This window comes from Limanda limanda, chromosome 11 (assembly GCF_963576545.1).
Source record: "Limanda limanda chromosome 11, fLimLim1.1, whole genome shotgun sequence".
Lineage (NCBI taxonomy): Eukaryota > Metazoa > Chordata > Actinopteri > Pleuronectiformes > Pleuronectidae > Limanda > Limanda limanda.
Window position 1 is genome coordinate 13,979,221 of NC_083646.1, and position 25,616 is coordinate 14,004,836.

A 25,616-nucleotide genomic window follows, 5' to 3' on the forward strand; every position below is an offset into this window, starting at 1 on the left:
GATCAGCATTTTCTCATGTGCAGAGTTTTCCAAGGATCCTGCGATGCCTTCATCCTCTGTTGAAACTGCAGGAAACATTTACATTTTGAAGTGTTCTGGTCACTTTTAGGAATGTTGTATGGAAAGATCTCGATGGATATGGGATCAAAAAATTATAAAAACAATCTTTATTCAACGTTTGCAAGAAGAAGAGAATTGGGTGGGCTGCTGCATGCCAAAGTGTCCTTGGGCCAGATACTGAGGCCCTAAATGGCCTCTCATAGATGTTGAATACAATAATTGTAAGTTGCTTTGGATAAAGTCGCCGCCAAAATGGGTTATGTGTTTCAATAATGGAAAAGTTTCATTAAATAATGCTGTGGTGAAGCAGGAGGCTGTTAAACAGTCCACCCTTGAATTGCAGTTTGTCCCCTTGATACACAACAGTATTGTTTTACCCTTTTTCATCTTTGTCCATGACCAAATCTTCCTTTACTTTGGATATTTTGAACCTACTCTCCCCTCCACCTGCCTGCTGTACAGTCTGTTCTTCTGCACTGTCTCTGGTGGGTACAGTGAAGATGATACCATCATTTTCTGGTTCAAATGTCCAACTGTCTTTGTTCTCCATGCTATCTGCCGTCCTTGCACATTCTGGAGGCTCACTGTCTCTGTTGCTCTGTGGCGGGCGCTCCTCCTCTTCATCCAAATTTGCGGTCATGAACACCTGACTGATGCTGATCATGTGTTTGTGACTCGGCGAATGATCCAGGGTACGGATGGCCAGGATGTCGCTGCAGCTCTTAGAGCGGTTTACTTTCTCTTCAGGGCTTCTTTTTTTTGCCGTACTTCCGATATCGTTTATGACGGTGCTGTAGTCCTCCCCATTTTCAGACATGAAGTTGAAGATGTCGATGACGGACCGCTTTATGTCTGGCTTTTCCCCTTCTTGCTGGGGCTCCTCGTCATCGAAGTTTCGGTACCTGTGTCGTCTCTGCTTGAACTTCTTGTGAGCTTTCACTACCATGTGGACGTTCCAGCTGAAGAACAGCGACAGCCAGGCCAGGCCCATGTAGATCCATATCTCTGCAAATGTTCTGTACAGTCTGGGGTACTCTATGTTTGGATTTACGCCTGAAATGGAAATAAAAGCATAGAATGGCATTGCTTTCATTACAAAGGGAACAGAAAAAGTCCAGATGCAGAATAACATCAGAGAAATTAGCTAAATCAAGTCGTAAAAGAAACCTACCTGCCACATAATCTCCAAAACCAACCGTTGTGAGAGTGATGAAAGAGAAGTAGATGCCTTCCAGGTAGGTCCATCCTTCCATAGACATGAAAACAAACGGAGGGATCACCAGGTGCACAAACAGCCCCCATAACAGGAACAAGGCAGTACAGGTTAACTGGACCCTTTTCTGACATGAGGAAGAAAATATAAAAGTTATATTGCAACTTTATTCAGCATTCAGACAAACACCATCTCCACCATTGGGTAATTTCTTACCACTGAGACGCCTCTGCGGATCAGAACCTGGGACAGACGCTTGGCTCTGTCTCCAAAGAACGAACCCAGCTCGCTTATCCAGACCAGACACAAGGGGATCCCACACAAACCGTACAGGATGCAGAACACACGACCACCTTCAGTCTTGGGCGCGACATTGCCATAACCTGTGGATGACAAGAGAAAACGTTGAATTACAGCACGAAATATGGACTTTTTTTCTTTTTTCAAGGTTATATAAATAGGGTTTCCCCCTGGTTCATAAGAAGTTTTTAAAAATCCATTGATTATATTAACCCTTGTGAAATGCTACTTTAAGGGAATGTTTTGGCCATGCATAGTTTGCAGTTGTTTCTTAACAGATATGAGCATATTGTCATAAATACACAAACAAGACCAACATGGAACAGATAAACTACAAACACCTCAGTCAGAATTTAGTTCAGTAAACTCGGCTTGTGGGAAAAGACATTGATGCCTACCTTTTAGAACTTTGCAAAATGATTGAGCAAATCAAGGGTCATTCTCTACTGGGCTTTGTTCACCTTATCTTCGATGAAGTGTAAGCAACTCTCTGATATCCCTTCATATCAGTATTTGACGTAGATGTTTTAACCCACTGCAATCACACTCTATAACGAGTCCTCTCTGAGCAGAGAGAGGAGAAGCATCTTTTTAGCTGCAATGCAAATATTTTATCCTAATCACTCACCTGGCAGTGCCTCGCACAAATCCATATTCCTTTTTATTCTATCTATTTATTGATCTGGCTTTAACATTTTAAGTCAGCACAGTGATCCCGGACATATTTGCCTCTGCTTGTGTGTTCTGGGTTATATAATATGTGAGTCTTGTGTTTATGTATTTAATTGATGCTGAAACACTGTAATTTCCATTCTGGTATGAATAAAATATCCATCTATCTTAATGTCATTGTGATTCTAAAAAGGTCTAAAATTGAACCTTTACTTGGAGAAACCCTGTAAGCAAGGATACATTAAAACTTTTAAACAAAAAACCTTTTTTGATGATAACATTTTTTGTATAAAACCATTGCAAATGCATGATTGTACAAAATTATTATTATTAGTCAATGTTATAATAAAAAAGTATTGCTAGAGTTGTTATTATTCATACATACATATTACATTTGTTATCAATATCATCAATCATAGATGTCAGTAAGTTTATATCATTAGTCAGGATTATGGTTTTCTGAAATTCTAGGAAAATAGGAATAATTGTCAAGCTAATAAAAATGGTAAAATGAGAAATGTTGACATGTGTGAGCCAGATGATTAAAGAAAACATTAGAAATACATTTGATGTGAATTGAATTCATACTAGCTACTATACTGCATGGCCTACTACACATACAAACCTATGGTGGTGACGATGGTGGCAGCGAAAACGACCGAGTTGACCCAGTCCCACGTGTTGCGATGTTTCTCGCCAGTGATGGTCACACCTTGACCTGCAGCCTCCGAAGCGATCTGTGGTGAATACACAGTAAATCACCCATTTCACACACGACTGTAACAACTCTATTCACTTCCACAGTCCTCTATTACTTGGGCTCAAAGTCATTTCCTGTGCAGCCATTTGCACCTGGACACACCCTGCGCAAACAATCAAATACCTCTGGAGCAGGGACACATGCGCAATAACCTCCGGTCTTGATTAAATAATACAACTTTCTGACTCTTCTTTAGAGAAATTCGGGCTGAAACAGAAGAGGCTTTAACGAGCTGTGTTGTCACCTGATCCGTTTCAGGCCTGATGCTTGTTTTCTGTTCATGATCAGGAAAAACAAGTCCTGATGTGTCCTGACGCGCACAGGCGAGGCGACCCACCTCTCACTGACTCTTGCACAATGTGTGTGTCGGCTCAGGTTGACAATGGTCACTGAGCAACAGTCTCATACAGGCTAATATCTGCACTTTGGTTTTACTGGATTACTTTTAACTTCTTGACAGTTTATGGGAGCTCCTCGGTTTGTTGGTCAATCGTGCGTAAAGTTACAAAAAGTAGGTTTAATTTCACTTCCCCTCCTTTAGGATGAATGGGAAACTCCGTTCTTATCCGTCGTAAACTGAAAACAGATGGCTTCATACCTCCAAAATCTCATCCAGCGCTTCTTTAGTCAAGCAGGTATACTTCTTTAAAACGTTTTCTTTCTGCAGGATATATCTGTCTCTGGCCGAGATCCAGTTGGGCTCTTCGAGAATCTGGAATATTGCGGCCCCAACCGAGAGGTAGAAAATAATACATGAGGTCAAAAACGGCCCCTTATCGGCCATATTCAAGTCATAACATCAGTGGGACGACGCGGACCGGCTCATGTTCGTCCACAGGAGGGCTGGTGCTGCGCGTCCTGCCCGCCCTGCTGCTGCTTCTCTTCCTGGTGAAACACGAAGAGCTGCCTCCAGGCTGCTGCTCTCTGTGGACACTCACCTCTATTGTTCACTTATAGATCCATAACCTTAGAAACTGTAGCATTACGTCACATAATGACGTCAATCCTAAAAGCATCTGGACGATTAAATGTAACTTAACATTATTCCATTATCACCCTGTTTGTAATAACTAGTGGACAAAATGAAAAAGGTTCATATTGTTTAATTTTCACACACTAAATATTTTGGGTGAAGCAAAATTCAGTGGTTTGGGGATGATAAATAATAATCCTAAGCAATTTTCTTCAATAACACAAAGTGCTTTAGAATGAATGATTAGAATAAAATATTGGGAGAAAATGGAGATATAAAGTAGATAAGTCTTAGTTCAGTGGGGGAGCAAAGTCCATAATGTGGGGCCTCTAATAATGAATTACTGAGAATTTGTTATTCATCAACAAAAATACACTTTAATGAGTTAAATAGTAGTATAGTATAGTTAAACTTTTTTTAAATTATTTTCAGTAAAGGTGCTAAAGTATTAATTGTATCAAATATTTTTTAAGTATTAAAAATAAAAGCTTGTGAATAATTCATGTTTTTAATATGCATTTGACATTATTTGATTATGGTTATTGATGAGATTTGTGTACATCCGTGTGTACATCAATTCTATCTATCTATCTATCTATCTATCTATCTATCTATCTATCTATCTATCTATCTATCTATCTATCTATCTATCTATCTATCTATCTATCTATCTATCTATCTATCTATCTATCTATCTATCTATCTATCTATCTATCTATCTATCTATCTATCTATCTATCTATCTATCTATCTATCTATCTATCTATCTATCTATCTATCTATCTATCTATCTATCTATCTATCTATCTATCTATCTATCTATCTATCTATCTATCTATCTATCTATCTATCTATCTATCTATCTATCTATCTATCTATCTATCTATCTATCTATCTATCTATCTTCTTCTATCCATCCAAGGCACTCAACGGGGGGCAACAGATCTGTTCGTATTCAAGTGTGTGAACATGTGTGTGTTGGTGATGACGGTTGCTCTTATCTCCGTGCAGAGGGCTGGAGTTCAGTGTGTAGAGTTAACCACACTGGGTGTTCCCTGGCTGTGCTGCGTGATAATGGATGAGAGGTGCTGTGACCATTCATCCATACATCCACTCATCTATTAATCCTCAATTTGTCAGAGATGTTACAGAATTACCTGAGTAGTGTAGGATTCTGAAAGTCAGGATATATAAGTGCACATATCAAGGTCAGATTCGTCACTTACTGTGACACTGCGAACATTGGTCTCAGTGTTTCACTGTGACAGATGTTCCAGCTGTGACAGATGTTCCAGCTGTGACAGATGTTCCAGCTGTGACAGATGTTCTGGCTGTGGCAGCTGTGAGACTGAGGTCTACCGCCACCTCTGGGATTTCACTCTTCTTTTTCAAGGGACATCCAGGGTAATCAAATGGAGCTGTTCCATTTTCACAAATTCACACTTTGATATTAACCTCAGAGTAGACAGTATGTAATTATTAAATTATTACATCTGACATTCCGGATTTCCCTATATGGCTAATTTACATTTTGTGTTCTTCTTGGGCAAAAAAAACAAACAAACACAGTAGCGACAATACAACAATTCACAGCAAATGACTGGCTTAATTAACAGATATACATCACATAAATAAACATGAAAAATCATAGTGGCCATCTTAGAAAACAGTTACAAATGTCAGTGAAAAAGCTTTGTGTTAAATGTTGAAACATACTGAAACTGGGGCACTCTCTGGTACAAAAACTGAAAAAGTATTACAAGGTCATAATTTATCCCTAACCCTAACTACCACACTAACAACTGTTAGTTTGATTTAGTTCCTCTAGGTGACTATAACAATAAGTATGTATGTGTACTCACAGTGAAGTACTTCCTAAACAAAATAAGCAGCCACTTCCCTTCACCTCCACACATGTACACACGCACAGTGGCACCCCCATGTGGAGCCACCAGCACCGTTTGAAAACAAGTGGTGTGCACATGAAAGGGGGCGGATTGAAAGAATTTAGCTGATATAAGACTTATTTGTGATGGAGAACTGTAAAACTGAGAGAAAAGCCTGAAGTCAATCTAATTCTTAATCTTCGAGCACACATCATTTTAATGCCCTGACCCGGAAACCACTCATGTAAACAAATGCAGCAGAAGAGCTGCACCTATTTTGTACTGAGCAGACATTTTTCATTAAAAAAATAGATCCTTATTCTCATCACTTTTCTTCAGGTTCATTTAGTCTATATAATGCTCTGCGGAGAATTTATACCAATAACCACAGCAGTCGATAATATATAGATATAATTTATACATGTAGGTCTAAAGAACAGCTTGAAAAGACGTGGAAGGTGAAATGCAATTAGAACTGGGAAAGTGGCACCAGCATATCATGTACAACATCTGAAGCCTCTGTCCAGAACAGCACACTCCTAGGAATATATAGGAACAGTTATAATACAGTGCAGAAACCTCCCAGGCCCCTGCTGGAGTATCATAAAAGACATATACGTAATATTATTACATAACATTGCATTTAGCTGACGCTTTTATCCAAAGCGACTTACAATGAGTGCATTCAACCATGAACCCACAACAACGAGAATCAAGAAAGTACAATTTCTTCAAAAAAGCAAAACTACAAAGGGCTATAAGTAAGAGCCAGTTAAGTGCTACTAAATGCTAGTTTCAAACTGTTGTTCAAGGTATAGTCGGAAGAGGTATGTTTTTAGTTTGCGGCAGAAGATTTGGAAACTAATGATGATCAAATCAAATAAAAAACAATAAAAAAACATTCTCAACTTGAAAAGAAGGCCAAGAGAAGGGATGTGAGAGAGGGGGCATATCTAACATGGAGTGTGGTACGTCCAGGAGCAGCTGAGCTCAGCTCTCCAGGGGGTTCTGTGGAATGAGCGCGACGCAGGTGTAATGGTTCCTCTTCGTCTTTCCTGTTCATGTCTGAAAATTGCTTTAGACTAGCATGGGGGGGGCAATGGCCCCTCAAAATGTGTGTGCACGTCCCTGCCCTCAGGGTTATCCCCTTATCAGGATGGCCACCACAAACTCCAAAACAAGGACCATGTCACCTGACGCCTCCAGGGTGTGAGACATGATTCAGGTCAGCGCTAAACACCTTAAGACGTGTCTAGGTAACAAATCCCCTGGCTGTGAGGATGCATCTGGCTGAGAGGTGTGATCTGTGACGGTGGGAAGCTGCACCAGCCTCCACCTCTGACCTCCTCCACACTTAACTCTCCTCCTCCCCCCGTGCTCGCTGCTGCGTCACTCGCTGCTGCTGCGTCACCGGCTCCGTGAGGAAACACCGACCGAGCAGCTGCGGGTTCCTGTTTGTAGGAAGCACCTGAGGTGGAGCAGGAGGGTGAAAACACAGGTAGGTCTCCCTCGCACTGCCGCTGCCATCTTTATGACCCGCACTTTTTTATTAGCTTCCTCTTCTTCTTCTTCCTCCTCTTCTTCTTCTTCCAGCGACGTGTTGTTTTTATGTGCGGTTCGTGAGGAGTTCACCGCGGTGCTGTATTAAGAGGGATTATGTCAGAGGCTATTTGTGCTGGTAGCCTACATACAGACCAACACACAGGAGTCCGAACATGATGTAGTGTTGGAGGACATGATTGTTAAATAAGTGGTCGACTTGTTGTCATGTTTCATGAGCTCCGGAGACGCCTGGGCCCCAAAACACTTTCATAAACCAGATAATAGACTGTACCCAACAATTCTTATCACGTGAGACAACATTTAAAAAGCCTTGTAGGAATAATATAAGTGTAAAGGTTGGGAAGGACGATGGGATCTGACAATATATCAGTTGATATCGATAATTATCATGATAAATGGCTCATTTGCATTTTTTCTTAGTTTAAATACTGATTCTTTCTTCCTATCTTTCTTATCTTCGCAGATACATGTGGTCTTCCCCATGTTTATCTATATAAGCAATATATATATATACAATATATATATATATATCCTTTTTGGTTTCCCCTCAGTTTTTTCTGTTATCAAGATGATGCCGGAAGTATTTACTTTACTCTCACAGAACTTTTAAAGTTCAGATTCAGACCCTTCAGCTATGTACGAAATGGATAGCTGTTTCACTATTTATATAGCACCTTTCAAAACACAGTCACAAGGTGCTTTGCAAGTAAAAATGAAGATTTGAAAGAAATTTGAAGATCAAACTTCTTTAGACTACAGAAGACCACAACTTCAGAGCTGGTAAATAAATAAATAGAAATATAAAGTTGAAGGGGATCCTAGACTCCAAGTCCTGAGAAAGAGATTTAAATGAGCACGAGGAGTTTGCCAGACAGATCTCCTCAGGTTGTTCAAAATGCAAACCAAATGTTCACCTGAATTCTGTGTGATGTCAGCTATTTGATTTAACTCTGTCCTGTCACATTACTGAAATAAGTGTGTTACTGCTCTGACTCTGCCTCTCTATGTCTCTTTCTACCCGCTCACACTCTCTGGGACTGACCGTAATTTGAAAACGGCCTTCTACCCGGACATGATGTGAGTATCAAATACCATTTAAGCTCTATTGTTGCCATGATCCCACTCAACCATTGAATATATGGATTTACTCTAATGTTTTCGTACAACACATACGTAGTAACAATTGTTTGCCCTTCATAAAAACTATACATACAGATCAGTTCAGTTGAATATGATTTGACCATTTTAATGACATTTCACTGTTCAGTTGCAGAGAAACATATAATTTTTTATTCAAAGGTTTTCAGCCATTGAAAAATATTGAATCTTGATTAATTTGATGTGATGGAATTTGACTGCAGATTCCATCAGTATCCTCTGCATTGCATTGTATGAACTGCAGATGCCTGTATAATGTTGTATAATCCTTCACTAAATTGAGTGAGAAGAGTGTGCTATTGAGAGGGCTATTTCTCCACCATGACTATTTCTTCCTATAAGAAAAAAAGTGTTGTGCATTATTTTGTGATTCGTTTATAATTAAACATTTATAACATTATTTGTGATGTTCTGGGTAAAAGAGATTCAGACAAATCATTGTGAAAGAATCCCAGTGAGAACCTGTAGCTGAGTTTATGGTGAATCTTTCTGAACCTGCTGTCGTCCACATCAGACTGTTTTGGGAGGAGTAGAACATTTGTGTCACCCTCAGGCATCTGGACGCACACACATCTTTATCTCTCATGAACACACGTTCCCAGCATGCATCACAGCTCGGTGTTAATGAAGCGTAGTATTGCCGTCTCTTGAGACAAATATTTAATGTTGGACTTTTCATAATATATATATATGTATTTATTAAAACTCATATTTATATCCAGATTAGACTGTGTATTGGAAGATTTTAGAATTTTATTTATATTGAAGTGCTGTAGAGTAAGAGAGAAATAGAAAGATAGTTAAAAGTCCCATCACAGTATCTTTTTTAGTCAGATCAGCAAAATGGTTGTAAAAAGTTCATTGAGTCACCATCTCTCCACCAGGTGGCAGTGTAATGTAAGACAACCTGAGCATTTTTACATGTATGTCAGCTGATCAAACACAACACAACATGCACTTAGGCGGACTGGACTGCCTGCTGCAATTTGTTCAGTGTGCTGTGAGGCCCAGGGCTCGGAACAGTCTTTTTTAAACCTCAGATGATATTCAAGTGTGTGAATATTCATATAGAATTATTTACTTATCTGTAACATTACTTTGCATCGTCTGTGGATGCAAATATTATGGTAATCTGATAGTACGTGCAAAAAAACAACAACAATTTATTTGGGGGAAATTGTCCCGTCTTGTTCTCTGAATTAGGTCGATGCACTGGACATAGTTAATCTCCAAAACATCATATCCTGAATCTTTCCATTTGAGAAAACATCATGTTGTTAGATTTAAAGTCTCTAAGGTGTGAGAGAATTCAGGCTAAAGAAGAGGGTGGGGCAGAAACATGGAACATTCCAGGTTCATGAATTCTTCATAACATAATGGTGCTCTATGAATATTGATGCCCTGTTACCATCTATCCCGTTAGTGCTTTTGAGAGCTCAGATTCTGAGCACAAAAAAAACCCCTGCAACCATGTCTCCAACACATGCACTCAAAATTCACATTTAAAGCATTTTCAGAGCGGCGGATGTTGTTTTACATAAGATAGGGTGGGGAGGGGGAAGGCTGCACAGCGTGTGTGTACCCAGATGCGGTATTGAAAGTCAAAGGGAGATGAATTGGGTGGAAGTGGTATGGGACGTTATATAATCACTGAGTGATGGAGCCAGGGAGGGATAAAGATGTTCCAAACAAACATAACCCCGATGCACTCAGCTGGCGTAAAGCTCTGTACTGTTGTGTGTGTGTGTGTGTGTGTGTGTGTGTGTGTGTGTGTGTGTGTGTGTGTGTGGTTGCGTGTGTGCATGTTTGCCCGTGACCAAACGGGAGGGGGGGAAGAGTGACAGAGGGTGAAAGAGAGAGTCATTTTTTTGGGTGTGTGTGCTGCGTGAGTGAGTCGTCTCAGAGTCTGTGGCTCCATTCTGTTGTTGTCTCAGGGGACAGTGGGTCTGTGAGTGCTGCTCCTCTTCTCCTCCCCTCTCCACTCTGTCTCTCCTCCCTCTCCTGGGTCCAGCTCGACACCTGCTCCTTGCAGTAGGCGCAGGGCAGGGCAGGGGTTTCTAAGCAACTGGAGGCGACGCACATAATCTTTGTTTATGTCCCTGGCTCTTCCGCTCTTTCCTGACTTCCTCACTCCACCTGAAACCAAAGCGGAGGAAAAACAGACTAATCGACTAAACCCAGAAGTCGGATTTTCCTTGTTTCTTCCCTGTGTTCTCTGTCTCAGTAAATGTTTAACAGCACCATGTGTGAAAGCTCTGGCGTGCTGCTGATGTCTCGCTCTGTGAGCAAAGTCTAAAGAGAGAGAAAAAAAAAATGCCATTATCGACTGTCACTGTGCTAGAGAGGTATCTTTCACTTTTCTTTCTTATCATTAGGCTTCTCTCGTTTTTCTTTTAACCTACTTTTGGACTTTAAAACAAGTCGAATCGTCGGACTTTGGGGAAGTAACCTTAACACTGGTAAGACTTTTTCTTCAGTGAATGGCAGATAAATTGGCCAGAAATGACATGTGACACTGCTGTGCACGCCACATGAACTTGTATCTGTGAGACAAAGGTGCTGGTGCCTTACCCCATGTGGTTAGGAGAATAATGAACCCCCTTGCTTCCCCCCTTCTGCCTCTGCGAGCCCTAATGGGGTCAGGCAGATGGGCGGGGACCATGCCGGGGTCCATAACGACAGCTTCTCTGTATGTGTGTGTGTGTGTGAGTGATTAGACGCACATGTTTGTTTTGCGATTTTAGATTTAGATAAGACGTGGTATCCTAATACACAGTATTTACAGCTGTTACCTCTTTCAACATGGATTTAAAAGTGAGCCTCTCTCTATATCACTCCACTTGGCTCAGGGTTGCGCTCCTCACAACCTCATACTGTGCAGATGAATGCACCGTGTTGCTGTTAAAAAAAGACTGGACCGGACTCACTGTTGTATTCCTGTTGCCTGTCTGCCTCCCTCCCTCCTCTTTTATGGACATTGCTCTTTGTTAATGATTGGACTCTCTGGCCTTCCTCCATGCCTGCTGGGACTTTTTGTAATGAGGCTTTGTGCATTGTTCCAACTCGCTGATGACTTGTCAATTGAAAGTGGACAATTGATATAAATATTTCCCGTGGTCCGCTGAAAATATACACTCAATGATGGTGGTGGAGAGTGCACAGAGGCAGATTTAGAAAGTTTAGGATTACTCGTGTAGATTACTGCAGGGATCTCACAGTGAACGTGTGTTTCTCTAATGCAGATGTATATATTTAGAGGCATGGGGCACTTCTAATCAGTGTCACTTTAAAGTTGCCTGCTCTTCTCCACCTCGGACATGTGGTGTGTGTGTATGTGGACTAGGTATTCCTCATGTTGTGGGGACCTGGATCTGTGTACACAGTCACATTAGGGGACTTGTCTCCTCACTGGGGAGAAAGAGCAAGCCCCTATAACGTAAATCATTACATTTTAAAGTGAAGACATGTTTACGTTAAGATTAAAGTTAGCTTTGGGTTAAAACGCTGCCCTCTTAATGAGTGCTAAGAGGGGAAACACCACAACAAATCATGTCATGTAATAAGGTTTTTAAAGGACCACCGACTCAAGTAGGGCAGCAGGAGTTAAGGCCTGTTATTCAATTACTCAGGGCTCAACATTGCTGAATGTTAACATGACATAAAAATGATTTAAATAATAAATAATAGTTAATAGATAAACAGAGCTTACCATTCTAAAAGAACAGAAATTCAAAGTGAGCAATCGTTGAAATAACAAATATAGCCTGATAAAACAATACCTACATATTTTGTTTTCTTTACTCTTAGTTCAAACAATACAATCAAATGTGTAATAAGTGCTAAACATCACACATCTGTCTTAAACATACAAAGTAAGATAATAAACAGGTGCCTAAACACACCAATAATAACAGAACAAACAGAAAAGGTATTATATTTGCCTATGAAAAGGCTCAGGGTTATAAGGTTAAATTGTGTCTCTAGGAAATCAATGTAGGTCAATGCAATGTGTGCGTGTGTGTTTCAGATATTCCCCATGTTGTGGGGACCTTAAATCCAGTCCTCATAATGTAAATAGCTGAATTTTGAGGTGAAGACCTGTTTTAAGATTAGGTTTAGGGTTAGCTTAAGGTTAAGTTTAGGTTAGAGAATCAAGGAAATCAATGTGAAGTCATGGAGACGGCTATTGCGTGTGTGTGCATGTGTGTGTGCGAGCGTGTGTGCGTCTTTGTACGTGTGTGTGTGTGTGTGTCGATGTGCGTGTGTGTGTGTGTCCTCCTCGCCTCTCGGTTGGTCAGCTCCGGTCCGGCTCTCTCCGAGGCTCCGCCCCTTTACGAGCATCGGACACCTCCGGCACAACAAAGCATGTGCGGCTCCTCATCGTCGTCTCTCCGGTGAACGAGCGGAATATCTGGATTTTGTGGAACTTGTTTTTTGCTCAGTTTGCTTCTCGCAGTGACCCTAACCCCGGAGTAGGTAAGACGAGCACTTTAAAAAGCCTCTCGCCCCCCCCGCGGTGCAGGACGAGTTGGTGTTTGTTTGTTTTGTTGGACATTCGGCGCCATTTTCGTACACAGATTTGTTTAAATACCCTGTGGCACGTTGGCTCCGGTTCAACCCTGCACTGCTCTGCGGGTCGGATTTAAAAAGCGGAGGGGGGAATCTCGTATTGTGTGGTATTGCTAAAACCAATTCAACCAGTATAACCCGCAGTAGTGCCCAGTTTGAAAGAGCGTGGCAGTAGTTAAAGAGCATCCTCCTGAAGGAAAGTGGAGGATAGAGCCGAGATGTGCGACTTGTTCATGTGGAAATGAATGCACCAGTTATCACTCTGATAAAAGAAACCGCACTGTTTGGTCATAGTAAACAGCAAAACTCACCACAAACTGTTTTTATTATTATTTTGCCATTTTTAATTTAAATTTGAATACTAACCTGGACCTAGCCTATGAGTCTGAAATACAGTGTAACAACAAACATATTATTGTATATAAGTAATTTTCTTATAAAATGTGAAAAATACTATTATGGATGAGGACTATATGGGAGAAAAAATGGCCTCAATTAGGGCTGAGCAATAAAACAATCTAGATAAATATAATACTTTTTGATATACATTGAAAAGTCACTTATGTGCAAACACAGTGAGAAGGTAAAATATAAAACTGATCTATGCCAGATGTAAAATGCTTTGATGTTTATCTAGTGTTGAAGTTTAAACCCACAACCTTCACTCAGGAGCAAAAATCGTTTTTTAAACTTTAAAGAGGAAATAAAATGTGACCTTTTACTGTGATAATTACCATCTATTGCAATCATTTTTGGCCGTATAGCCCAGCCTTAGCCTCAATGCTTGGCGTGATAAAATTCAAAATCCTAAAAATAACATATTGAGTTGGCAGGAGGTGACGTGCTTGTTATATTTCACCGCCCTGTAATTGTACGGATGTTAATTAGTCACTCTTCGAGATGATTCCTGTGTGTCCCCCTTGTGTCAGCAAGTCTCGAAGGTGGAGGAGGAGTGGTTGTTGTTTTGAAGAACACGACTGCTGAGATGTTCAGATGTTTTTGGCCTTTTCATGCAGAGAGAGCTTTGCTTTTCGGATTTAATTTTCTGCTTGACATAACTTGCTTTTACTCCAGGAGGGGCATATGGGTTAAAAATATCCATCTTCGCTGGCGGGCAATGTATGTTTTAATGTGTGTGTGTTCTTGTGCATGCACATGCCTACCCTACAACACACTCGGGGAGAAACTCATCCAATAAGCCTTGTCTCCATTGATGATACTGGTGGATATATTTAGTAAGATAATCTTTTATGAAGCGCTGCAGATATGACGTAGGAAGGACGAGGGAGAGACAGAGGCAGCGGTAGTGTGAGGTGGACTGGGAAGTGCTTGCATGAGCGGCAGAAGTAAACACTGGTTAAAAAATGACAAAGAGATAAGACCTGGGCGCTCGGTGTCTCTTCCACCGCTGAATCAGCAGAGTTGTAATGTGAATACAGAGCTGCTGAAGTGAAGCTGGAGGATGTTTTCAGCTCTGCGTTGTGAGAGTGAGGTCATCAAGTCCCAGAAGAGCCTGCTGGTGTTAATCCTCTTTTGGGAGTTATGATGCATTCGTGCAGTTTAGACGACTACTCCGATGTATGAGCATTACTAAATGGGCAACAGACTCCACAACAGATTCCCGTGGACAGGGAGTGCTCGGATTTGACTGTAAGACCATGTAAGAAGAAAAAAAACATCATCTTTACAAAAATAAGTCTAAGATCCAATAGCATTTTATTTGAGTAAAATAAATTGAGTAACAATACAGGACAAATTTTAGTTCCATTAATGAATTCTACAAAACAATATATCTGACAGAAATGTGAATTTTTTTATGTTATCCAAAAACAATTCACTGATGCACAGACGCGCTGTTCCTTCAGTGTGCTGTGGCTGAGGTCAGGTTGGAAATGGATTCAGAGATGCTTTCAGGACGACCGCAGTAAATCAATCTAGCTACTTCATTCTTTTCCCATGTTGGTTCATGTTACAGCACCGGGCTCACAGACCATCTGTCTGTATTGATTAGTTCAGAGGTGGGTTTGGCGTAGGTTTACACAGTGAGCTCGACTTAAATAAACCTTTGCAGCCCCAGTGTCCCCGAGTTCCCACAAGAGAGACAGTGTCACGGAATCTGTCATTATAGTGTTTCACTCAAAGTTTGGTCGCTTTTTTAAAATCCAAATCCAGCATGTGTTGTTATTTAGTAGAATAATTAAGATGAAGTAAATATATGCACCATCGGACCTTCAGCAAAATCTTGCCTATTTTGTGCGTTGATGATGTTGCTGGGCAGACCTGTGTGCGTTAGCTCAAAGTGCAGAGAGTTTAGCCTGGCACGTGTTCGCGTGTATGTAGACACGTGTTTGTCTGTGTTTACTTAGAGGGTTTAATAGGAGTCACCATGTGGCCAGAGGACTGATATGTTGGCCCTTTCCTTCATTTCTGATGATTTTCAGCCAGGTAGGCGGGGCCCCACATAAAACCATGAATCAGCACAGCTGATCGCCACTGTGCTTCTGCCAGCTCTTCTCCCTCTCCCACACCCACACAGACACACATGCAGAGATGCACACACACCCAGAGAGGCAGACTGAGAGACAGAGAAGCAAAGTGGGGGGAGACAGTGAGATAGATTCTGCCGGCAGGTAGATAGATGGAGATAATCTTACTCGGTCACTTGGGGGCTGATTAACTCTAAACTCCTTCTAATTCCTTAAGCCTGCTCTCAGTACCCAGGAAACCTGCTTTCTATACGTCCGAGTGTCCCCACAAGGTAAAGTTATTTTGGAAATTGACAGTCACTGGCCGATATTGGTCATGAACGAGCAGTGATTTACTTAAAAGAAATTGCACTTTTCCCTGCTTTCTTAGACTATAAATTCAGTACTGTGTGTTTGTGGCTGTGCACACATGTGCATATGCGTGTTGTGTGCAGTGCACTGTAAACAGAAATAGATGTGAGCTTGTCTGTAAAGGCTAACTAATGAGTCCCTGCATCCTGGGCACATGCAGCTATTTATATACTGAATCTCCTCCTCCTCTGCTGCAAGCTCTCCCCCATTCAGTTCTCTCATCTTGTTTCATCAAAACACATTCACACAGCAGAAAATAATGTAAACCATTCGAGTGTCTAGACAAAATCCTTAAAATTAACATGTTTTTAAACCTGATGACTTGGGTTAGCAGCGAATCAGAGTGGTTGTTGGTGTTAGTTGCAGTCAAGGCATTAAGTTAACATCAATTCAAACGTTTTTTGCCCACGCCGTAAATTTAAGCATATAAAATATTTAATTTCCCCAAAACAATCAATTTAAATTTCTCATTCCATTAAGTAAAATTTCCCGAGTCAAGTAAAAGCTCTTTAGATTTCAAATGAGCTTCCTGTGGGGAAATGAAATTTAATCAAAGGTCACATTAACTTTAAATCAGATCCTGGTTTAACTCCAGCCCTGGTGTTTGCACCTGATCCAGCAGCTTTTTGCATATTCTCAATCTAGCTGGAGGGCGGCCTACTTCATCTATAATTCAGCTCATTAGAGACGCTAATTATGTACTATTGAGGGCAGGTCTTTTTTCTTCCGAGTATGGCAATATTTCATCTAATTACCGCCACATGAAAAAGACAAATACGTTTCATATTATGAGAGATTGATGCTATATTAAGAGATCCAGTGGCTGCTGCCGTCTCAATCAGTCATGATGCAGGTTAGGCCTGCTCAGCTGGCTGATGGCAGAGATGTTAGATAGGAAACACAAAATGGAGGAGGCAGCAGACACAAGCTCAGCTGGTCCATTAGGAGCAAGTCTGTTTCCTGACAATCAGAATTGAGATGACAGAGCATTAAAAGACCCAGAGGAGCCCGTGAGCAGTGATGCATACCGGCGTGTGTGTGTGTGTGTGTGTGTGTGTGTGTGTGTGTGTGTGTGTGTGTGTGTGTGTGTGTGTGTGTGTGTGTGTGTGTGTGTGTGTGTGTGTGTGTGTGTGTGTGTGTGTGTGTGTGTGTGTGTGTGTGTGTGTGTGTGTGTGTGTGTGTTGTGACCTAGGGAATAGGCCTATGGGGGGGTCTTGTGGGGGGAAGGGTTGGCAGGATTAGTAATAGTGTGCAGCACAGTTATTGGTCACTGGACACAAACAATGGGAGGGCTAAAGAGGATTTGGTCTCTGTGTGCGTACCCCCTCCTCCTCTCCTGCTGTCCTGCAGTGCCACTGGGAAGTGTATGGTATAGAGGGCGAGGCTGCACTACCCTTTTGGGCGGCCCTGTACATCTGGAAGACCGGCCTGCCCGCCTGTCTAGGACGTCCCCTCCCCCCACCGTCATACAAGGCAGTATGGGACTTGAACTACATATGGAAGAGACAAACACAGCCACATTAGTCACAAGGCCCAGTCCAGACAGGATGCGTGCATGTCTCATTAAAGTTAAGAATTGATTGTGATGTGAGCCACCGTAAGTGATCTCACTTAGAGGAGGAGGTGTGTGTGTGATTGCATAATACCTCCAGTGTATTTCAGTGTATTTGTGTGATTTAATCAGCTGGTTAGAAGTTTCTAAATATACCTGATTGGTCCTTGAGCTGCCACATTGACACAAAGTCGTGTCGATTAAACTCAGTCCTTGAACTCTGACTAACATCACTTGCTAATGTAAGTCATTGAGAAAGGTATGGTTGCAGCAGGCTAATAAATTGATGTCAAGTATATAAACGCATAAATACTGTTATTCTGAGGATGATCCTGATGTCGAAATATAAAAACAAACATTTCCAATAAGGTTACTTTAAATTTGTTTTTAAATCCAACATGAACAATTAGAATTTCTATACTTCTATACTAATTTCTTGTTACTGATGTATAATGTGGGACATACTAATGTAAATGATGATTTTGATATGTGATAAATAACATATTAGATTATAGATAATTCATCAGCCGAGTTCTAATATATACATTTTTGATATTGTTTATTGTTAAAATACTCAGTAAGGAATTTCTGTTTTCGAATAACCCAGAGAAGATATATCCACACGTCTAATGCAAAAATCATTAAAATTCTATATAGCAATTATGCAGATCCACCTCTCTATAAACACAAAAGAAATTCTCTTGAGATTTAAATCACTCCAATGTGTAATATCATCCCGTCACCTAATGCTGTGTGTGTATGTAGATGCCTGAGTTGACCTGTGCAGGGTGGGCGTGCCGGCGTTGAGGAGCCAGGCATGCTTGGCGTGGATGATCCCGCCGATGCTAATAGGGAGCTCTGAAACAAAATGCCTCCTTTGTGTCAGTGAGATTTAATGAGTCTGTGATCGGCAGTGTTGTGAACTCGCCCTCGGAACTCAATGTAGACACAGACACTCTTTAACAAGGAGGGCCATTGTGTGATGAAGTAATATGTGTGCGTGTCTGTGTGTGTGTGTGTGTGTGTTTGAGTGAAAATATAATCTGTGGTGGGCTTCATGTTTAATAGAATGAATATCTGCTCAGAACAGGCAGCCAACAATAGATTTAAGCAGGAATGTAAATTATTTATTGTCATATTGTGAATGGTAAATTGCTCTTGATTGGAGCCGCAGCTAAAAATATAACGTTTTTAGAGTGATGAAGCATGCATACAGATTAGAGTATTAACATGGAAAAAAATATTTTCCGTATCATTACCATGTAGAAAATCAATCTAAATTTATTCGTATGAGTTCTTTTATCATTTTAGATTAAACACAATGACATGTGAAGCGTTGTTATTTGTTGTTTCCAACTTATTTCAATATTGAATAATCTGCTGATTACTTTTTTAATCGATGGATTAAAAGTTTGATCTATAAAGTCGGGAAAAAGTCCCTTAGTTAGCTAATTGCTTGTTTTGTTCAATCACAAATATGTAAGCATCACATATTGTAAGCGTATAGTTCAGTCCATGCTTTGTAATGTTGTCTACAGAGCGGCTAATAGTCCACTGCTCCTAATCTTGTTTGATATGTTCCAAGTATAGCCGCGATGTGCAGTGTCACACTCTGTCTAGCACTCTGACCTTTCTCCAGCCCTGACTCCCTTCTGTTTTCCTTCGCAGTGGCTACCATGACAACAGAGGCGAGTGCGGTGAGCGAGGCGGACACTGAGGGCAAGCAGAAGGCCAGTGGTGCCGAGCCTGAGCCCGAGCCTGAATCCGAGAACAAACAGAAGCCTGAGGCGAATGCGTCTGAGCCGGAGGGGGAGCAGTCGAGCAGCCAGAAGGCCTCCGAGCCTGGGGCTGCTGACGTCGCTACCTCACCTGAGGAGGAGCAGGTGAAGCCTCGTACCCGGACCTCCGCTGGCAAAGGCCTTTCTCGCCTCTTCTCATCTTTCCTCAAACGCCGTTCACAATGCTCAGAGGGTGAGGGGTTTGAGGAAGAGAAAGCCAAGGAGGAAAAGGCGGACAAGGAGGAAAAAGCTGACACGGCAGAAAAAGAGAAGGTGGAAGAGGTGAAAAGTGAGGACAAGGAAGCTAAAGCAGAAGGTGAAACATCTGAGGTCAAAGAAGAGAAAAAGATAGAAGAGGAACCAAAAGAACAAAAAGAGGAAAAGAAGAAGGAGCCGGAAAAGGTTGAGAAGAAGGGCAGCAAAAGGAAAAAGAAAGAGGCCAAGAAGAAAGCGGAGGAGAAGACAGAGGAAAAAGTGAAAAAGGATGAGGTGAAAAATGAAGAGGAAACTGTGAAAGAGAAGGAAGAACCAACAGAGGAGGAGAAAGAATTGCCTTCTGCTGAAACAAAGGAGGAACAACCAGAGACTAAAGATGAAGAAAATAAGCCGACTGCTGAAGTAAAAGAGAAGGAGGCAGAGGTGGAACAGAAAGAGGAGGAAAAGGTTGACAACAAGGTGACAAAGAAAAAAGAAAAAGAAGAAAAGGTAAAGAAGAAGGAAGAGGAAAAAGCCAAGAGGAAAGCAGAAGAGGAAGGAAGAGCGAAGAAGAGAGAGGAAGAGAAGGCAAAGAAGAGAGAGGAAGAAAAATCCAGAGAGGCCGAAAAAGCCAATAAGAGAGAGGAGGAAAAGGCCAGAGAGGCCGAAAAAGCAAAGAAGAGAGAGGAGGAAAAGGCCAGGGAGGCCGAAAAAGCCAAGAAGAGAGAGGAGGAAAAGGCCAAAAAGAAAGAGGAGGAGAAAGCGAAGGAGGAGAAAGCAAAGAAAAAAGAGGAGGAGAAAGCAAAGGAGGAGAAGGCAAAGAAGAAAGAGGAGGATAAACCTAAGGAGTCGAAAAAAAAAGAAGAGGAGAAGGTGAAAGAAGAGGCAAAGAAGAAAGAGGAGGAAAAGGAGAAGGAGGAGGAGAAGCCAAAGAAGGAAGAGGAAAAAGGGAAGAAAAAAGAGAAGGGAAAGATCAAAGGGAAGAAGGAGGCGAATGGTGCCACCGAGGAGCAGGTGAAAGCACCGATCGCTGCTCCAGAGCCGGAGCTCAAAACTGAGCAGGACATCGAACAGGCTCCTGATCAGCACTCGATAAGCAGCGCAGAGGTGAGTTAATATTACTTTGGAAAATATGACATGAATAATTGCAACTTTTCTGCATACACTAATCCATACTGCAGATTTTATTCTAGCAGACAGACCCATGTTTTCTTCCTTCTGTTGAATTTTTAATAATGTGGACAGCTTGCTCAGTGATAGTAACCGTGCTGGGTTGTTCTGAATCCGTGCTGCTGTGAATTAGAGCATCAACAGCAGCAGTATGTTCACTGTTGTCTCAAGATCTGTAGTTGTTTTAATTTTAGTTCTGTCATCGTTTCCAAAAAGATTGTTTTAAGTGTCTTGTGTTGACTCTCATCAGCCAGCTCAGGAGGAACACAAGGAAACAGCGGCAACAAAGGAGGAGCCCGAAGCATTGGAAGAAGGGAAGGAGGAGGCCGTGGAAAAGAAGGAGGAGGAACCAGCGGAACAGGAGAAAGAAGTTAAAAAAGAAGAGGAAACGGCTTCAGAGGTGGTAAAGAAGGAGAAGCCTGCAAAAGAGAAGAAAACAGAAGAGAAGAGTGAAGAGGCTAAAGGCCCCAAACGACAGAAAACCATGCAATGCAAAGTCACCTTACTGGACGACACTCAGTTTGAGTGTGAGCTTGATGTAAGAGGCCTCCCAGACTTGTGCATGTTCCCATGTGTCTCTGTGTTATATGTCTCTCCAGCTCAACAGCTGTCTCCCACTGTGTCTCTGTTTATCATTTAGAAACATGCTAAAGGCCAGGAGCTTATAACAAAGGTCTACGACCATGTCAACCTGCTGGAGAAAGATTACTTTGGCCTGGGTAACTGGGAAACCCCAACCAACAAGGTATCCTGTTTGTTTTTCTCCTCCTGTACTTTTATGATGCACTGCAAAAGAGGAGCCGGATATTTCAAATATCAACTGACATATTTACCTGGACACTAATATAAACCTTATTAAGACAATAGCCTGAATAAGACAAAGAGCATTTTCTGATTAACTTAACCCAAATAAGGTTGTGTACTCGGGAATAAGCATTAACAGAATTCACGAATGGGAGAAACTAGTTATGCCATGTGTAGGACATATTTAAGTTTTTGATTGGGCACAAACATCCCAATGGCGACATAATCATAAAAGTCGTTGGACGTATGGTGTTGCGTTTTTACTGTCGGTGTAAGTCATAGTCAGACTATGCTGTGTATGATGTAAACAGGAATATGATTGGAATATTATATTAGCAACTCATAAACATCATATACGGAGTAATTGTTTATTCAGAATAAGGTCAACAGTCAGATTATTAGTGTCCATGTAAACATCACTGATAAGAAACTGGTTGTGAGCAGATGGTCAATTTTTTCCCTCTATTTCCTGCAGACATGGTTGGAACCTGCAAAAGAGATCAGGAAGCAGGTTTCAGGTGCTGTCTATGAGTTTACATTCAATGTGAAGTTCTACCCTCCTGATCCAGCACAGCTTACAGAGGACCTCACGAGGTGAGTGTAGTGAGTGATAAGACAATACTTCAGCATTTTGGAAAATCGTATGATTTCCTGATGCTGGACTCGCATGTATGTGTTGGAGGCTTCAAGTGAAATGCTGCTCATTCACTTTGAATGTGGTGAGGTCATGCATTGTCGAACTGCATTGTGGTTCCATTGCATAACTCTCACCGTAGAAGTTGAACAGTAATTAAGGCAACATTATTATTATCTCTCATGAAACACAGAATCAAAGTTTTTATGACTTGAAAAGTGAGCCTATTCGTTCTCTCACATCTTCTCTAGGTACTTTCTATGTCTCCAGCTGAGGAAGGACATAATGCGCGGAATTCTTCCCTGCTCCTTTGTCACACTATCCTTGCTGGGTTCCTACGCGGCCCAGTCAGACCTCGGGGAGTATGACCCAGAGCTCCATGGAGTAGAGTACGTTAAAGATCTGAGTCTGGCCCCCGGACAGAGCAAAGAGCTGGAGGACAAAGTGATGGAGCTGCACCGCACATACAGGTAATCAAAAGGGATGGGCTTTGTTCAGAGCAATCTACTGTTAATTTAACCAATACGTTTCACTTAGTTTAGACAAGTTTGAGTTCAACAGAGATAAACTGCAGCGTGTTTCAGTGTTTAATAATCCCAACAATAAAGTTGATCTTTTAAAAAGGACATTTCTCATCTGTGTGCTTCCAGGTCAATGAGCCCCGCCCAGGCAGACACGTTGTTTCTTGAAAATGCCAAGAAACTCGCCATGTATGGAGTTGACCTGCACCAAGCCAAGGTACAGTGCTTTCTTGAATTGTGTTTAAAGCCTAGATTAATACTTGTTGTGAGTTCCAATGTGCACTGACTTAATTTTAAAAATGCTAGCCATTATTTTGTAACAGCATGTTTGTATTACATCAGAAGCATCCGGATTTTAATTACAAAATTGATGTCAGTCCCCTCACAGAAAAAAAGGAGAGATTAGTAACGTTGGAAACTCACTGACCTCAAACTGCATGGCCTCATTGTGTGAGAAACTCTGCCCCCTGGTGACTGGTCTCTGGAAGTCCATAACAATTTCTACCTGTTTTGTGAATGCAGGATCTGGATGGTGTCGACATTACACTGGGGGTCTGCTCCGGTGGTCTGATGGTTTACAAGGACAAGCTGAGGATCAACCGTTTCCCTTGGCCCAAAGTGCTGAAGATCTCTTATAAACGCAGCAGCTTCTTTATCAAGATCCGTCCGTCAGAGGTAAATCGGAATTCACTTTATTCTTTTTTGCCTCATACCAACTCCATCTCCCATCCACCAACACCCCGCCTTGGAATGGTGGGAGGAATTTACTCCTACTGGTTATCTATAGTAGGATTTATAGATGGTGTAAACCCGTAAATATTTTAAATGCTAATGTTGAGTTTACTACATATGTATTAGAATTAGAGTGTTGGATTATTATCCCATTATTGTACTTCACATTATTCTGTTTCTTCACCTACAGCAGGAGCAGTACGAAAGCACAATTGGTTTTAAACTGCCCAACTACAAAGCCTCAAAGAAGCTGTGGAAAGTCTGTGTTGAAAACCACACCTTCTTCAGGTAAGAGCTGGTCACTCTCACCTTGTTCTGAATGACATTTCCCTGCCTGGTAACAGAGGTCAATCGCAGGTTCTGCCTATCCCTAGATAATTGGCTAACTTGTCTCTAGCCTAATCCCTATATTGGCTCCATGGCAGTTTAACCACAGATGCAGAAGCTACATACACATGGCCCTGACCTTGGAATTAAACCTCCAAAGGTTTTGTCTTCTTAATAAGATAAACAGGTGGTTGCATAACAAATACAAATGTATAGAGTGTAAAACCCTGATATATATATATATATATATATTATTTAATTATTTGAGCCCCTGGTGTTTGGTTTTGTTGGAAGTGTTGGAAGGATGAAAATTAAATTAGTGCATCTGTCCCTCAGGGTTTCAACAGTGGAGCCTCCCTCATCACGACGCTTCCTCGTCTTGGGCTCAAAGTTCCGGTACAGCGGGCGCACACAGGCCCAGACCCGCCAGGCGAGCTCCATGATCGACCGCCCAGCCCCTAGGTTCACACGCTCGGCAAGCAAGAGGCTGTCGCGTAACCTAGATGGAGGTAAATGTGTGAACCAGTTTCGGTATCACTATACCGCACAGGTATCTCAAATTTAAAAGCTGTTCTGTGACTTGTCTTGCTCCTGCAGCTGGAGATGAAACTCTCCAGTTACTCTCAGCGTCAACAAGGTCTGAGACTGATGATTGGTGGTCGATGCTGGGGTCTGACAGACCTCAGCCTCCTCCTCATTTCCCAGGTACAAGAAACGGGGAGTCCGCCAACGCTTTTTGGCATATATGCAGCTTTTATTTTATTCTTGCTCACAGACGGCCTCATCACATCATTTAACGTGCCCATCCTTTCTGGATCATTTGCTTTCATGCTCGTTAACACTTGAAGACATTGTCATTCAGCTTTGGCACAGATGCTTACGTTGACAGGTAGGTAACCTTTTCTGACGTGCGGATGGTGACGCCCACCTTTGACTTTCTTTGATCCCAGTGTAGCTTGGGTCACTGTGAGTGATCTATGAAACAAAGAACAAGGAGTTTCACAGCCACAGCTGCACAAGGGCATTTCCAGTCTTGAGGCTACTCTTCCTCTTTTTTTGGCATTTAAGAAGTTGCTGCTTGATGTGTGTTGCACAACATCTTTCATTTGCTCACTCACTCATTACTTCTCCAGTTGCTGCCATAAAAGCTTGAACTCTAACCCCTCAAAGAATGAGAGGCATCTTTCATTCAGCTTTTAACTAATCTTAATGAGTCGTCCGGTACAAATGCTTGGCATCTGGCTTGGTCTCTCCAACAAAACATTACATAACTGCAGTGACCTTGTCATATCTTTGCAGCCAGAGCCGAGTCTGATCAGACCTTCATTCAGTCCTGGGAGGAGGAGCCTTGGTCTGTTCAGACAGTCACAGTGACCCGGCAGGACACTGGTCAGACTGGTTCTCAAACCATCAGCCAAACAGTGGAAGACGAGTGGTCTACCCAGCTGGATCGCCATCCTCCATTTCCCTTTGTCCAAGCTTTTGATTTTGTGAAAAAGCAAGGTATCGTCACTTGTAATTTTACAGTTCGGAATCAGGAACACTAACTTTGCAATCCCTAAGATACATCTGCCACTTCTGTATATGCTACATTAACCCCCAAGGCTTTCATAGAAACCACACAGGTCGTCCAGTTCTTCTTTTTGCTGTTTGAGAATTGATTTCTCATCTTTGGAAGTGCTGAGTATTTTGTCTCTGATTTTATCAGCTGAGCTCAGCTTGACAAACATGAGCCATGTGAACCGGCTCTTGCGTCCTGCACTGAGAGAACAAGATGATTGGTTCCTCTATTTTGACCGAATCTTCAGCCTGTCTTCACTTGTTGAGAAACCATGTGAGTTTCTTAGTGTGACTCTTGTGTTGACACGTGACCTGCAAACATTTATGGAACTTGAATGCAATTAATGAAATA

General features: G+C 41.7%; 2 protein-coding genes across 8 annotated transcripts in view; one reads left to right on the forward strand and one right to left on the reverse strand.

Annotated features, from left to right (window-relative positions):
- Nucleotides 1-175: 175 nt before the first annotated feature.
- Nucleotides 176-3,789, reverse strand: kcnk5b (potassium channel, subfamily K, member 5b). Its single transcript, XM_061081151.1, has 5 exons — nt 3,604-3,789; nt 2,871-2,982; nt 1,490-1,656; nt 1,232-1,400; nt 176-1,113 (listed from the first exon to the last, which is right to left on the reverse strand). Exons 1-5 carry the CDS (start codon nt 3,787-3,789, stop codon nt 434-436), a joined length of 1,314 nt encoding a protein of 437 aa, XP_060937134.1. The 3' UTR covers nt 176-433.
- Nucleotides 3,790-10,493: 6,704 nt separating this feature from the next.
- Nucleotides 10,494-25,616, forward strand: part of LOC133013523 (titin-like) — a 32,349-nt gene continuing 17,226 nt past the window's right edge. For 4 of the 7 annotated variants that reach the window (XM_061080485.1, XM_061080489.1, XM_061080488.1 and 1 more), the window contains exons 1-13: nt 10,495-11,044; nt 19,212-20,623; nt 20,937-21,224; nt 21,327-21,431; nt 21,966-22,084; nt 22,376-22,594; nt 22,775-22,862; nt 23,168-23,320; nt 23,568-23,665; nt 24,041-24,213; nt 24,302-24,409; nt 25,004-25,207; nt 25,413-25,538. In XM_061080485.1, coding sequence (XP_060936468.1) covers nt 19,220-20,623; nt 20,937-21,224; nt 21,327-21,431; nt 21,966-22,084; nt 22,376-22,594; nt 22,775-22,862; nt 23,168-23,320; nt 23,568-23,665; nt 24,041-24,213; nt 24,302-24,409; nt 25,004-25,207; nt 25,413-25,538 — 3,085 coding nt within the window. In that variant the 5' untranslated portion in view covers nt 10,495-11,044; nt 19,212-19,219. Of the gene's footprint in view, nt 11,045-12,904; nt 13,062-19,211; nt 20,624-20,936; nt 21,225-21,326; nt 21,432-21,965; nt 22,085-22,375; nt 22,595-22,774; nt 22,863-23,167; nt 23,321-23,567; nt 23,666-24,040; nt 24,214-24,301; nt 24,410-25,003; nt 25,208-25,412; nt 25,539-25,616 lie in introns of those variants that run through there. The other 3 variants (XM_061080490.1, XM_061080491.1, XM_061080486.1) reach the window with 2 other exon arrangements.